Source organism: Geospiza fortis, unplaced genomic scaffold, assembly GCF_000277835.1.
Source record: "Geospiza fortis unplaced genomic scaffold, GeoFor_1.0 scaffold206, whole genome shotgun sequence".
Classification (NCBI taxonomy): Eukaryota; Metazoa; Chordata; class Aves; order Passeriformes; family Thraupidae; genus Geospiza; species Geospiza fortis.
Window position 1 is genome coordinate 7,986,532 of NW_005054311.1, and position 16,516 is coordinate 8,003,047.

The 16,516-nt window shown below is 41.0% G+C and overlaps 1 protein-coding gene across 1 annotated transcript in view; it reads right to left on the reverse strand.

Moving 5' to 3' along the window:
* Positions 1 to 410: 410 nt before the first annotated feature.
* The window catches only part of GLIPR2 (GLI pathogenesis related 2), a 28,556-nt gene continuing 12,450 nt past the window's right edge, over positions 411 to 16,516 (reverse strand). Inside the window, exons 3-5 of the mRNA XM_005419380.3 lie at positions 13,290 to 13,393; positions 2,930 to 3,007; positions 411 to 1,984 (exon numbers count right to left, since the gene is read on the reverse strand). Coding sequence (XP_005419437.1) covers positions 1,824 to 1,984; positions 2,930 to 3,007; positions 13,290 to 13,393 — 343 coding nt within the window. The 3' untranslated portion in view covers positions 411 to 1,823. The remainder of the gene's footprint in view (positions 1,985 to 2,929; positions 3,008 to 13,289; positions 13,394 to 16,516) is intronic.

The window sequence follows — 16,516 nt, forward strand, 5'->3', positions numbered from 1 at the left end:
CATTCCCCTCTCTCTTGTCAGCTGAGGGCTGAGGGGAGGAAGGCCCCAAGTCTGCATTTCCTGAAACACACACACACACACCTGAGTGGGAGTCGAGTGGGTTTTCTTCACTGACAACACGTCAGCCGGGAGAGGGAGCAGCAGAGTGAAACAAGGTACAAAGCAGGAGCTGGGAAAGAAAGAGGTACAGCTTTCAGCCTCAACCCTTTGCTCAGTCTTTGTATCAAGTGAGGATTTATCATCTGCTGCATGATTTAGCCTCTCTTAGAAGCTCTCTTCTTTCTTTCCTGGACTAGAATAGTTGCTGCTTTTATTTCCCCCCGTGTTAGAAAAGAAATAATGTCATATGTTCATGTCCTGGAAATAAAATATGATGATTATTTGACAAAGAATCAGGTAACAGAAAAGGCTTGAGTAGTTCATATTCAAAAATATTTATTTTTCAGTTGTTCATGATATGTGTGAAATTCTTGGTTACACCAAAAAAATTGTAACAAACAGCATCCCAGTGACATATAATCAAGCCATAAGAGTGCAGTTTATTACAACTGTGTAAACAAAAAGAACTATTTCTGTAATGGCACTGTCCATGAACCAGATCATGGCATATTGAATCCCAGCAAAAGTCAAGAGAACCTTTTACAAAGAAAACAAACCCTCAAATTGAAGCAGAGTATATGAACCTGGCCAAAATGGCCCAATCCACATTTAATCAGAGAAAAGTGTCCCCAGAATTTTTGCTTGGGTTGTTCTTAAGGAAATTTAATCTTCATTGTTTTCAAGGCATCAATCCATCACGTGAAATACTACTATTATTGAATAATATGAATAAAGAGCAAACATCTCTTAAATATGACAATGTGAATAACCCTACTGTTACATTATTAAAGGAGATGAGATGATCTGGGAATGTTATTGCCTGTATAGCCTGACACCTTTAAAAGATATTCCTTAGAAAATACAAATAAGTTACTGAGAAACAAAATCCAAAGTACACTGTCAAAGAAACTTTTTTGTGCATAAATATCAAAAAAGTAGAATCTTATTTTTATGCAACGGAAATAAACAATTTGATTATAATACAAGGTACATACTGTAAAGTGTAGAATGCACTTTAAACTTAAAACATACCTATCTCAAACATATTTTACATATCAGCATTTAAAATGGGATTAAAAAATTTTAGTGGTTTTTTTTTTTAGATCATGCATTAGTTACAGCTTGCTTGATGGCCACAGTTTTGCCAGCAGCCTTTTAGTGTTCTGCGAGATCCTCTTAATAAAAACACACAGGTCTGAATTCCACTACATTTTACACATGTACTTTTCATACAGGAAGTTTTGCATGTGTTCCATCTGTAGAGAGTAGGTCCCACAACAGCAGGAGTAAAGACAGAGCAACTAAGGTACAGTTATTAAAAAGCATTGGACAGCTGGGAGTACATAATATAATTACAAGCTGGTATCTTCAGTTTCCAGAAAGCTATACATTTGTTTGTTAAAAAAAAAAAAAACAAGACATCCAACATGTGTTTACTCCCATGCTGACGCAGAGTTCATGCAAATAATTAAAAAAAAATTACCCATGTTATCCTTCAGAAATGCTGCTTATAGTTCATCCTCAAATAAACTGAGGTCCCCTCAGAAACAGCAGGGGCCCGATGTGCAGATTGACTCAAGCAAAATGTAATTGCTTCCTTCACACTGAGATGTGAACAGAAGTATCAAAAAGATTTCATTGAATTGGGCTTCCCTTCAACACTATTAGGTCCAAATCCAGGTTCACTTGTCATTAAGCAATAAGACTACCTTAAAAAAATAAAGTTATTTTCTTGGAGGAAGAACATTTTCTTCATAATAGCCTGGATTTACTACATTTCCAGCCGGATCATATCTAGCCACCACAAATGTCGAGCCATCACTAGCAGATGCCTTTCCAACTCCCATCTTTTTTGTGTTCTTCCAAACCATTGCTGTAAAGTGACCTGAGCAAAGAAAGAGAAACATAAACATTCCCTTTAGATACTAAATCTATAACATTTCCTTTAAGATGTGAGGTGCTGGGGGAAAAAAGAGCAATACACAGCTGCTTCTTTCTGTAACATGAGAACAAGCTAAGGACATGAAAAGGAACCCTGCCTCTAACATTTTGTCTTGAAAACCCCTTAACCTGATTTGTTTTCATACTACTATTTCCATTTCCATGTTCTGTATCCAAATAAGAACATGTAGCAGGAGAGTTGCGGAAGGAGTAGTTTGGTAAGTATCTGATGTAAAATTTGACAAAGACATCACAGTCTGTACTCCCTGCAGTGTGAACAGCAGTTCTGGGAGTGACTATAAGTCATTTGCATTAACTGCCTCATACTCCCCCATGTGTTTGCATGTGCAACTCTTCAAAAACCCCACTGTTTTTGTGGCTTCTTCTGACTAGTTTAATAGCCACCCCCACATTGTTGTTCCCACTATGCATAGGCAAATCCCAAAGTCAGGGAGAAAACATCATTTTCTTAATCTGAAACAAGGTCAGGTAGCTCTCTTGCTTCAGCATTATTTGAGGAACAACATTCTCAAATTCATTCTCCACTAGATTGTTAATATGCAACCAACGACCTGTTCCCAGTCTCCAAATTTTAGCTGAAGTGATCTCTGTGAGTGGAGTGATATAATTCAGCAGAAGTCACAGGTCAATGTAAACAACAACACAGTACATTTAGTAAGACTTCTACGAGGTTCCAATTTAGTATTTCACACAAATTAATTTGCCTTAAAAATAAGTTGGAGGAAAAATGCAGTACTAAAAGAACCCTACAAACCCTACAAATTTTGCTTATTTTCTTATTTCTCAGGGATTTTTTACACTTTTGTCAGTTTTTAGCATAATAGTAGAAGTTTTGTTTTTGAAGAGACAGTTCTCAGTCTGAACTTACCTGTCCTAGAAGAAAATCCCGGGTTTTGAAAGCTGTAATTTTTTATTTCACTGTACCATCTGTCAGCCACATCTTTTCCTGAAAGACAAAAGAAATGTGCTACAGAATCATGACATAAACACAAAAGTGTAGCTCACTTACAGCCTGGCCAGTAGGATCTTCTGTAACTTTCAGCTTGGAAGGTAATGAAGACATATCTCCCTCATCTTGGACAAGTGCTCCTGTCATCAGGCTTATGCATACAGCTCTCACCAGCTTCTTCTTCCTCTTGAAATGTGTTTGAAAATGCCTAAGTGTGCCAGGTTTTCTAACCAAAAGGCCACACCTATGGATGTTTACCCCTTCCAGCTCCAGGTAACCTAAAGAAAAATTTAATTTCTGATGTCTTTTTAGTTTCCTATGTTCTCACCAGCACTGAATATTCCTGATTTCTGAGTGCATTTACTTTTAGTGGTTTCTATCTAGCACTAAAGCCATTGTGAAGGTCCATTTTGAGGCACTATAATCTGGGGTACTACAGAAACTTCAAATATTCATACTTAAGAGCTGTTTCTGTGTGGAAGCCTGTGTGTCCAGCATTGTCTCATCCCACCCAAGGCTTTCCCTGACAACAACTGTATGAGGACCATGACTACAGCCAGGGATGTAGCTCAGACCAGAATCTGGAGATGCAATCCAGACAAATGACAAATGTTACTTGTTTTCCATTACTGGTTGCTAGGAAATTCTTGTGCCTAACACTGGGGGGATGAGAGGGGTCAGGTTTTTCCCTGAGCAACCTCAAGAATTAAATTTCTGCTTAGCAGTCCAGGATGTATCATCCACACAAGGCCAGGAGATTTCAAAGCAAGCTGCCAAAGCTGTTAAGCCTGACATCATGAAGAATGCTGGTCCCTGGTGGACTGTTGGCTGCAGAAGAGCAATGAGTCATGCTTTGCTATTTTGCAGCAAAAAGTCTTAAACTTGTGCACTTCTAGAAGTCAGACACTGTGCTAACTTCTTTAAACTTCAGTTTGTTATGACTGAAGTCAGCTAAAAGGATGATGCTGTTAGTCTGGCAAGCTGGTTGTCAGAGTCCTAGCTGGTAAGCAAATATTCAACTAAATGCTATCTTTAGAGAGGTTTATGAACTTGAAGTACTATGAACTTGTATGCCACACTGGTCGTTAGGAATAGTGCTTAGTAGAATAAATATTTTTTTCTACACAAAACATCTCTTGCCTCCCCAAGTAAAAGTTTCAGGAATAACAATTGGTTTCTTCTTTTCCTGCTCTCCTTGCACTGGAAAAACAAACCAATAGACCTGTATTATGGTTGAAGTATGTAACACATACTTATTTGTTCATTTCTTACACTAAAGCTAAAATGAAGACTAAAAAAATGAAAGTGCAAATAGTGACCTTTATGCAATACAAGGGGAAAAGAAAAAGCATATAGTAAAAAACCACACAACAAACCAATCAGATCATGCTGCCCCACTCTAGATTTCATACCTGTGAAGGATTTAGATGGGTTTGTGGTAAACTGGGTGTAACAGAAGTACAGAAGGTGACTGCTGACATATCAGGCCTTATGAAGCCCATGTGTGTACTAGTGCTGAAGTGACTATACTACATAAGAAAGAATTTAGCAGATGTAGGACTGCATTCTCACTGCTGCCAGCCTTTTATTCCCTCTGTTGATGTATCAGTGTGATATAGCATAAACAGTATTTCAAGAGAAAGTCACCCCTACTCTGCTTACTGTAGCTATGAGAAGTGTGCCTAGGCTGCACGTGACAGAACTTAAAATCTCCATAATGCAATTATTGCAGGGCACATGGAAGTTTTGACAAACACAACATCTATTCATAATTAATTTGCTTTTAATTTAAAGAATACTATCATTTGAAAAATTGTTTGCTTTAATTCAAGGGAGATAGCAATGGCATCAGGTAAGACTGCCTCAGTCCTGAGCCTGAAAGACAATGAGCATAGTTGGACAGCACAGTCTATCATGTGTTAATTCCCAGATTTCAAGGATGAAAGCTTTCAACTGACTGAGGCCAGGCAGTTAAAGCCAAGAAGCTGATCACTATTCTCCATTTTTCACATGCAGGATCAAGTTTTCATTATATAGCATTGCTGTCATCATCCTTGAATTTAAAAAGTCATGGCCTCATAAACTGTGAGAAAATAAAGACTGGCTTTTTTCCAGCAAAAGAGAAGGTCACCAAAGGACTGGGCAACTTTGTCCTTTGAAATCTGTCTTGAAATCATGTTAAAGAAGTGTTCTCTAAGTGAAGGGAATGAATGGTATCCGTCACATGGCACAGTAAGTGAGGGGGAATCCAATGTGGAAGCTATTACCTCGTAAGAAGACAGGTAGGTACCTAGGGATTAAACAGTCTCTCTTTCCCCTGAAATACTTTTATTCTGATTCTTTGCCCTTTGTGGAGCAGTAAACAGTGCCCTGGTGGGACACAAGCCGAACCAGTGTTGAAAGTGACAGCTGGCACATAGGGGACCAAGGAAAACCCCAGTTTTGAATCCAGTGACCTCCAGGCTTCCAGAGAGAAAACAGCACAAGGGTCAGGAGTGCCCTGAACCTACCTGCTTTAGCAGCAACTTGCATCCTCAGACTTATTGGTTCAGGAAACTGACCACAATATTTCCATTTAAATGTATTATGGAATAAATTATGCAGTCATATTTAGAGTCTGTTTTGATTGCTTTTCAGTGTTTTGTTGAAAACAGCACCCCTTGTTCCCAAAGTTCCCCCCAAAACAAAGGAAGTTGGTTGCTGTTCAAAATGCTTTTCAGTCAGAAAGAAAAAAACACAGAAAAGAAATTGCTCACATTCCTCATTCCTGATCAGAGCAGAAATGATAAAGTTTACTGCTCTCAAGAAGCACATGGATCTGCCCTGCAGTCAAGCTGCAGCTTCTCTTCTGTTGCTCTGCTTGTGGAACTGATTAATAAATATTCTGCTGGGCTTTTTTATCACCCTTCCTCTTCACACTGCTGTAAGCTACACTCAGAGCTTCAACACTTTCACTATGGAAACACAGTTTGACTCCACCCTTGTCCCAGTGAGAGACAGCTCACTGATGACCTGCTCAGCTAGGCTTACTAGATGTTCATTTCAGAACAGGTTGAACCTCACTCTAATGAATTTCAGTCATGATGGACAATCTTCCTCAGGTGAAAACTTGGTGCAACAATCCTTGAACTAATGTCCAAGTATGGTTTTGCCCAAGACTAGGACCAGAACCAGCACAGTAATTTGATTTTACTTACACAAGGTACATGCTTGCAACGTGGCCACACTGACTGTGCCTCAAGCTTCCTCAGAGGGTCAGAGACCATGTGGGCTCAGTCCATATGTAGGACTAACAGTCTAAATAATGTCCCTCTTATTATCAAGGGGCCACTGCATGTCAGCAGTGACCTGGCCATGCTCTGCATCTCATCAGCTATGCTGTTGTCTCATTAAATGTCATTTTTAGCTATTCTCCTGGGTGAGGACCTCCATTCTGTGTAGATGTTGAGGGTGTGAGGGCAAACAACTGGTAGCAGACCAAGGGTTGCAGGGACCTCTGTATCTGTGGTGCCAGCAACTGGAGCACCAGCAAAGCACGACAGGGACCAGCTGGTGAGCAGGTGAAGTGCTCTGGGGGAGCTGCAGAAGTGTATGGCCATTGCAGGGTGGGTTCTGCTCAGCAGCCAGGGACCTGTGTGTATGAGATGCACTGTGCTGGTGACTGGAGTGGAATGGCAGCCTCAGGGTATGTCCAGGTGCAAGCTACTGGTGAGATCAGGATCCAGGGACAGCTACGGGGCAGACTGAGTGTCTGAGCTCAGTTACTGCTGGTATCCACACTGGAATTATATTTCTATTTTATATATATATATATATATATATATATGTAATTTAACACCATAGAATATACATTATATCTACTTTTAAATAATTTACTGAGAAATAGAAACTTGTATTTTGATATACTATATTAATTTACTTATATATACTCCAGTAATATATATTGGAACATATATTGGAATCAGCTGGAAAAGGAAAGAGGAAGAGGCCACTGGTGCTGTTCATTTTAATACTGACTGCATCTGTTTGTGCTGCTCTGCACATAAACACATGTCCATGATATATGTGTGTTTGTGTAAGACTGGACACACATCCCCAGCCTGTGCAAGACTGGACACACATTCCCAGCCTCATCATTGGGAACACAATGCTGTGGCAGCCCTATTCCTGTATTCAGCTCCCCTCAAGATTTAACTTCTCTGGGCCCAGCCTTACTGTTTCTCCTCATACCAAAGAAAGCTTAAATCCTCAAGTAATCCCACTAAGTTGCCAAAGACATTCTAATAGAATCACACAGACCATATTTCTCTGCAAATGGGCAGCACCTTGGTGATCTACTTGAAAACTAACTTTTCACAACATTCTTTCCACCAGTCTGAGGGGAAAGAGGGTGGATTTAACATTCCCTTGGAAATAAAATATCTACATAGACTAAAGTCATACCAATGGCTTTTGGAAGTAATTCTCTGCTTTCAACATCCCTCATGCAGGTCTTTACTTTATTTTACTTTATTTAACACTACTGTATGAGCCTGGTGTTAGACAGCAAGAGATCCATCAAGGCAGGCCTTCAGTCAGAGCACACCCCTCCAGGGCTTGGACAGACAGTGCTTGTGCTGTTCTGCACACTGGTTCCAACCTTAGCAGACCCAGATTTCTCCCATGACAGACTTGGGGGACAGCTGACTGGATTTCTCTTACGAACTCTCTAAAGTTCATGAACCAGTGCTTCCACCAGCAACAGGGCAGGTTCTTCTCAGCCACACCAGCCATCCCAAACAGAATTCAGAGATCTAGTGCATGCCTTCAGCCCCCCAACACATGAGAAATGAGATGAGGCATCCTGGAGCCTGACATAGCACAGCTGCCAAGGCAGGCTGCAGTCTCTGCATTAGTGGCAGATGACAGCTCACTTATTTGAACACAGACAAAGAAAAGTCTGCCACAGAGCAGTTCCTGCAGGACTGGAGGCAGGAAGCAGCTGTCAACTCTTTCTTGGATTACAAGGATAAACGTATTTCTAGCAACAGCTTTAGGCTATGTAACTCTAAAATCCTGAATAGAATTCAAGGTATTCTTGTACCAGGAGAGGAGTCATATTAGAAGGCTTTATAGTTGAAAGCTTAAGCCTTCCCTGAAACAAGAAATGCATCTTCTGGCATTATTACAAAACTCAGCAAGAGCCAAAATAAACAACACCATCACTTTCTGAGAGAGAATACAGAGTATTCTAGAGGTTTATTGAGTCTTGCTTTATCTGGGAAAGAAACCAGAAGACACTGCCTGCCTTTGTTAAGCCCCTGAATGGATGTCTTAATCCAAATTTCTGCCTCATTGAGCAGGGTACAAATTAACTATCCAGAGGGAACTATATGAGAAAAAGAGGAAGAATGAACCAACTCCACAGAGGTGAAGACTAAGCCTAGATGAGAAAATAAATTCCTTTGAAGAACTAGCTTTCTCATTCTGGTACTTCGAGTGATCCTGTTGCACTGAAAATGTAGAAATGTTTCACGGAACAAAAAAGGATGTAGCTTAATTTTCTCAACATGGTATTTAATCCTGTGGGTAAAAACCAGCAAAACTTCTCAAAACTGAAAAGTTATGTATGGAAACTGTGCATTGAAGAAAACAGATCACATCCAGAGAAAAGACAGACACATTATGTAGAAGAATTTGTGTGTTATGTTTCCAGCTCTCTAAAAGGGAATTCTGTGGCTTTAACCTCAAGGGAAGGAGCACAGGCCAGTAACACAAACAAGAAAGAGCTAAGCTCAGTCAGTGAGTCATAACCACTATGCAAACTCTGCCATACATCTGTGTTTTCCCATGCTGCTCCCAATCCTTTCCTCACACCCTTACAAAGGACAGAATGCCAAATATGAGCAGATCAAATTGTATTTTTCCACCATGAGTTTCTTTTTCAACAGGAAAATTGGGAGTAGAGTTGGCACTTGAAGAGGAACCAAACAGCATCCCTGGGACTAAAACTCACTAAAATTTCCAGGTTCTTCAAACAGAGCCTTCAGTCTAGAGAAACAAGCTTCTGTTTCTTTGGGGCTGTGCTGGAAATTCCAGGGGTAGATCGGAATAAAGAAAGCAAGTGGTCACTTTTAATACATCCCACCTGCTGTCCCAACAGGCTGAGGCATGAGCCCTGCTCACTGGAAGGAAGCAGGAGGGAAGAGCCTGCTGAACCTCTCTTCAGCTGAGGGCTCACTACAGGCTGTCAGCCTGACCAAAATTCAGCTCCTAGGGTAACCAAACCAAAGGCTCCCAGTTACATATTACATTTACAGTACTTACAGAAAATACATGGAGTAAAACAGTCTTCAAAAATGTAATAATGAAAAGGGCTTATACCTGTTTGCTGACAGCTTGGAAGATATTAGTGGGAGGACATTAGCCACTGTCACTTTGGTGTCCAGTCCTCTGCTTTTGCCCCCACAAACAGGAACTGCTGTGCAGTGTGCAAGAGACATTTTTCCACTTCCCTGACCACAGCTGGCCTATGGGCAGACCTCTCTTTGGCTGGGACAAACTAAGAACAAAGGTGAAGTAGGGGCCATTGTCAACTTCGTTCTCTCCTGCATGGACACGTAAGTGCCACTAAAGACAGCACCACAGCAGGGACACAGGGAGCAGGGAGAAGCTGCCAAGTCCGGCCTCCAAAGGGACACAACACATCCCCACAGTCCCTTACTCCCTCTGTGCCCACATATGCTTCTTGCTCTCAGGACGCACAGGTGACTGCAAACCACCAGCCTGTCACCAGGGAGCCCGGGCTGGGCTATTCTGGATACATTATGAAGTAGAGGAAACTCCAGCACTCTTGTTACCAGATGCAACCCAAAGTACTTGAGATAAGGCATTTATCAGGTGTCTGTGAGACAACAAGAGAAGAGAGCTCACCTGATTGGTCATAGGATGCCCATGCTAGGTTTTCTCCACAATTCCCATTAGCAGACTCGGAGCTGTGCTTGAGGACCCTCGTGGTAGCCAGTTCTTCTGCATACCTAGCAAAGGAACACATTGAGTCAGGGACCACAGCTGCAATGAGCAGAAAGGAGGGGGAACAGGAGGAAGAGAAGGATATGCAAGCAACAAACTGTGCTGGAAGATGATGGGTTTAAGTCAAGTTCCAAAGCCCCGAAGCCAGAGATACTTTAATGTTACATAGATCAATATATATATATATGTAATTTAACACCATAGAATATACATTATATCTACTTTTAAATAATTTACTGAGAAATAGAAACTTGTATTTTGATATACTATATTAATTTACTTATATATACTCCAGTAATATATATTGGAACATATATTGGAATCAGCTGGAAAAGGAAAGAGGAAGAGGCCACTGGTGCTGTTCATTTTAATACTGACTGCATCTGTTTGTGCTGCTCTGCACATAAACACATGTCCATGATATATGTGTGTTTGTGTAAGACTGGACACACATCCCCAGCCTGTGCAAGACTGGACACACATTCCCAGCCTCATCATTGGGAACACAATGCTGTGGCAGCCCTATTCCTGTATTCAGCTCCCCTCAAGATTTAACTTCTCTGGGCCCAGCCTTACTGTTTCTCCTCATACCAAAGAAAGCTTAAATCCTCAAGTAATCCCACTAAGTTGCCAAAGACATTCTAATAGAATCACACAGACCATATTTCTCTGCAAATGGGCAGCACCTTGGTGATCTACTTGAAAACTAACTTTTCACAACATTCTTTCCACCAGTCTGAGGGGAAAGAGGGTGGATTTAACATTCCCTTGGAAATAAAATATCTACATAGACTAAAGTCATACCAATGGCTTTTGGAAGTAATTCTCTGCTTTCAACATCCCTCATGCAGGTCTTTATTTTACTTTATTTAACACTACTGTATGAGCCTGGTGTTAGACAGCAAGAGATCCATCAAGGCAGGCCTTCAGTCAGAGCACACCCCTCCAGGGCTTGGACAGACAGTGCTTGTGCTGTTCTGCACACTGGTTCCAACCTTAGCAGACCCAGATTTCTCCCATGACAGACTTGGGGGACAGCTGACTGGATTTCTCTTACGAACTCTCTAAAGTTCATGAACCAGTGCTTCCACCAGCAACAGGGCAGGTTCTTCTCAGCCACACCAGCCATCCCAAACAGAATTCAGAGATCTAGTGCATGCCTTCAGCCCCCCAACACATGAGAAATGAGATGAGGCATCCTGGAGCCTGACATAGCACAGCTGCCAAGGCAGGCTGCAGTCTCTGCATTAGTGGCAGATGACAGCTCACTTATTTGAACACAGACAAAGAAAAGTCTGCCACAGAGCAGTTCCTGCAGGACTGGAGGCAGGAAGCAGCTGTCAACTCTTTCTTGGATTACAAGGATAAACGTATTTCTAGCAACAGCTTTAGGCTATGTAACTCTAAAATCCTGAATAGAATTCAAGGTATTCTTGTACCAGGAGAGGAGTCATATTAGAAGGCTTTATAGTTGAAAGCTTAAGCCTTCCCTGAAACAAGAAATGCATCTTCTGGCATTATTACAAAACTCAGCAAGAGCCAAAATAAACAACACCATCACTTTCTGAGAGAGAATACAGAGTATTCTAGAGGTTTATTGAGTCTTGCTTTATCTGGGAAAGAAACCAGAAGACACTGCCTGCCTTTGTTAAGCCCCTGAATGGATGTCTTAATCCAAATTTCTGCCTCATTGAGCAGGGTACAAATTAACTATCCAGAGGGAACTATATGAGAAAAAGAGGAAGAATGAACCAACTCCACAGAGGTGAAGACTAAGCCTAGATGAGAAAATAAATTCCTTTGAAGAACTAGCTTTCTCATTCTGGTACTTCGAGTGATCCTGTTGCACTGAAAATGTAGAAATGTTTCACGGAACAAAAGAGGATGTAGCTTAATTTTCTCAACATGGTATTTAATCCTGTGGGTAAAAACCAGCAAAACTTCTCAAAACTGAAAAGTTATGTATGGAAACTGTGCATTGAAGAAAACAGATCACATCCAGAGAAAAGACAGACACATTATGTAGAAGAATTTGTGTGTTATGTTTCCAGCTCTCTAAAAGGGAATTCTGTGGCTTTAACCTCAAGGGAAGGAGCACAGGCCAGTAACACAAACAAGAAAGAGCTAAGCTCAGTCAGTGAGTCATAACCACTATGCAAACTCTGCCATACATCTGTGTTTTCCCATGCTGCTCCCAATCCTTTCCTCACACCCTTACAAAGGACAGAATGCCAAATATGAGCAGATCAAATTGTATTTTTCCACCATGAGTTTCTTTTTCAACAGGAAAATTGGGAGTAGAGTTGGCACTTGAAGAGGAACCAAACAGCATCCCTGGGACTAAAACTCACTAAAATTTCCAGGTTCTTCAAACAGAGCCTTCGGTCTAGAGAAACAAGCTTCTGTTTCTTTGGGGCTGTGCTGGAAATTCCAGGGGTAGATCGGAATAAAGAAAGCAAGTGGTCACTTTTAATACATCCCACCTGCTGTCCCAACAGGCTGAGGCATGAGCCCTGCTCACTGGAAGGAAGCAGGAGGGAAGAGCCTTCTGAACCTCTCTTCAGCTGAGGGCTCACTACAGGCTGTCAGCCTGACCAAAATTCAGCTCCTAGGGTAACCAAACCAAAGGCTCCCAGTTACATATTACATTTACAGTACTTACAGAAAATACATGGAGTAAAACAGTCTTCAAAAATGTAATAATGAAAAGGGCTTATACCTGTTTGCTGACAGCTTGGAAGATATTAGTGGGAGGACATTAGCCACTGTCACTTTGGTGTCCAGTCCTCTGCTTTTGCCCCCACAAACAGGAACTGCTGTGCAGTGTGCAAGAGACATTTTTCCTCTTCCCTGACCACAGCTGGCCTATGGGCAGACCTCTCTTTGGCTGGGACAAACTAAGAACAAAGGTGAAGTAGGGGCCATTGTCAACTTCGTTCTCTCCTGCATGGACACGTAAGTGCCACTAAAGACAGCACCACAGCAGGGACACAGGGAGCAGGGAGAAGCTGCCAAGTCCGGCCTCCAAAGGGACACAACACATCCCCACAGTCCCTTACTCCCTCTGTGCCCACATATGCTTCTTGCTCTCAGGACGCACAGGTGACTGCAAACCACCAGCCTGTCACCAGGGAGCCCGGGCTGGGCTATTCTGGATACATTATGAAGTAGAGGAAACTCCAGCACTCTTGTTACCAGATGCAACCCAAAGTACTTGAGATAAGGCATTTATCAGGTGTCTGTGAGACAACAAGAGAAGAGAGCTCACCTGATTGGTCATAGGATGCCCATGCTAGGTTTTCTCCACAATTCCCATTAGCAGACTCGGAGCTGTGCTTGAGGACCCTCGTGGTAGCCAGTTCTTCTGCATACCTAGCAAAGGAACACATTGAGTCAGGGACCACAGCTGCAATGAGCAGAAAGGAGGGGGAACAGGAGGAAGAGAAGGATATGCAAGCAACAAACTGTGCTGGAAGATGATGGGTTTAAGTCAAGTTCCAAAGCCCCGAAGCCAGAGATACTTTAATGTTACATAGATCAATGAGTTAGGCAAAGGAAAAGCACATTCTCCCTGTCTTTCATGAGCATCTGTATAACTTCTGAGAAGGGCCTAGAAGAAATCAAAGGGCAGATCCCCTTGCACCACATTTTAACCAGCACCTGGAAATCCAATGACCATCCTTAGCCACAGCTGCAGGTGGAAAGGGAAGTACCTACAGCAATTGCTACAGGTGCCACCTCCTGGCATTTCTAGGTCCCTCACAGGATTAAATTAAATGTTCTCAGTGAGACTAGAAAAAAAACAGAAGTGGGAATTCAGTCAAAGCAAGCACAAACCCCCTACATTTACAAATGAAAGAAAAAAAGTCAAATTCAAAAAAAGAGCAATGTACCAGGCAATAAGATGGAAGAGAAGGGGATCACATGGAGACTCTGAGGCAACAACTGTGTAAACCAGCACAGGGATAAGCAGCACTGTTTCTATAGAATTTGACATGTGTGCAAATGTGGGATGTATTTTATTTTCTTAGAACAATAGGGTTAAGAACAACATCATGGGCAAAGCAATTACTCTCTTTATTCAACATTGGAAAGGCTTCAGTACAGAGATAGGGAAATTGGAAAGATCATTTGTTATTTCTTATAGTGGCAACACAGAGTCATCAGGTCATAGATTTAAAATTCAAGTGAGACAAAGCTCTTCTTCCACACTGTGCAGCAGAAGTCATTTGCACCAAAGCACATATGAGCTCAAAAAAAAGAGAGGCAAATTCAGTGTATGGATGTGGGGAGGAATCTTCACAGCATATTAAACAACAGCAACAAATACATAAGGATGCAACTTACTGCTCAGGAAAATGGTAATTTCCAGGATAAATCTGTAATTTCCAGAATAAGATAATGGGGGAAGGATCACATTTGTTTTGTCCTCCTACTCCTTCCCTAATCACGAATTACTGGCATCTGCCAGAGTCATGAATTTTGTCCAGCTGAACATTTTGACCCAAGCTAGCACTGCAGTCACTAGGTTCTAATTTCCTTCTGCCCTAATCCTCCCACCAAAACAAAAAGAAAAGTAGTTACCTACATCCATTAATTTAGAAATAATGAAAACTTGTCAGCTGTCAGTTTGCTAGATCCTGGACTGGAAGATCTTTAGATACTATCTCTACAGTCCTGTAATTTTCCTCAGGATGCTCATATCCCAAGTTAGAGGCAGGACTGAGACTAAGTACACATTGCAGATGGATGAGGCTGCCAGGGATTTGAGACAAAAGGTGATTAATCCACTCCAGCTCAGGCAGCTGAAAGCATGAGACTTTCATCTGAGATCATCACCCTATGCTTCATTACAGTCAGAGATAAACAGACACCTGCTGAGGCTGACTCATCTCATGTTAAAGCAGGGATCCAATAGTCAGTTCACCTGTCACAATTACTGGACCTGAAAATAGTAGGAAACATACCGTTTTCAACTCAGGTAGGGAAGCACAGAAAAGCACCCAGAGAGAAAAGCACCCAAATACATACCAATAAAGGTACATATATATATATAGGATATACCCAAAGAAAAGGTGAAGATCTTATTTTAATTTAAGAATATACAAAATCTGTCTTGAAAAATATGAGATTTCTTAAATTTCATGTCTTTTATTCTGACCAAAACATTTTTTGTTCTTGCTATCAACCAGTTTTACCAGTCTCTAAACATGTCTTTTAATTCTTACAAATTACAGACTTCAAGCAAAGAGAGGTTTTTTATTGTTGCTCATTGCAGCAGGGCATCAGCTGAGACCAAAGAGGGTTGTGAAGAATTTCTGAAGGATCTAAAAATACCCAGCGAGGGCAACAGAACACTCAGAGATAAATGTGGAGCAATGCATATTTGATAGAATAATCTGAACTATTCAAAAAAGCCGACTTGTTCAGACTGAGTTTTGCACTTCTGAGACCCAACAAGTGCTATTGACAAGTCAATGAAATCTCTCTCTCATTGTGAGCATGAAAAACAGAACCAAAAAAAAAAAAACCCTTAGAAGAACAGAGGGAAAGTCCCAGCAGATTACAAGATTGGTGAATGAGTCACTACCATTCCACATTTTAGGAATACTGTATCCAGTTATAATGGTATCTCAAAAAAAAAAAAAAAGAAAAAGAAAAAAAGAAAAGAAAAAGAAAAAATAAAGAAAAAAAGAAAAAAGAAAAAAAAAAGAAAAAAGAAAAAAAGGAAAAAAAAGGAAAAAGAAAAAAGAAAAAAAGAAAAAAAAGTGAAATCACCAAGATTTTTCTTGCTGCCAGAGGTCATGTCCACATGCCATTTACATGGTGTGTTGTACAGCACAACACCTGGGAGAAATCTAGGCGTCAGGAGACAGTTCATCTCTGTGACATCTATGTCCCATCATGCTGGGACAATAAATCAGGTTCTGGAAACACTACAGCATCTCTCTCTCCCAGTCACCCAGCACAGAGAAATCTGCATGGTTATGGTAGAAAGCTAATGGGAGGAGATCTTATGTCTAGAGTAGGAATCAAACTGCCCACCATTTATTATAATTTATCTTCTCAATAGTTTAATCAGCATTTACTCCTTCACTTATCTCCTTTGTACTGTGAGGACCAGCATGAAAAAAAATTGAAGATTTTTAAATCTACTTTTTGAAAAAGATTGCTGTAAAGAGAAGGGAATTAATATGGTTATCATAACTACAGTAAAGAGTACAAGCAGTATTAGACTCAAATTTCTGTAAGGAAGACTCAAGTCAAAGAGCAGGGAGATGGATTCACTGCATGCTAGACTGAGAAGAAGTTGTGCAGTCTTCAACACTGGAGTAGAGGCAAGATGTTTCCTTCCTGACAGAACAGAAAACATATAATACTCTTACTTTTGTGGCTGGGAGATAGATAAATTAATCTGAAATTACTTCCTCTTGATTCCACTGATCTTAGACCAGTCACCACTTCTTACCATGAAAAATTTCTTTTCTCACTATT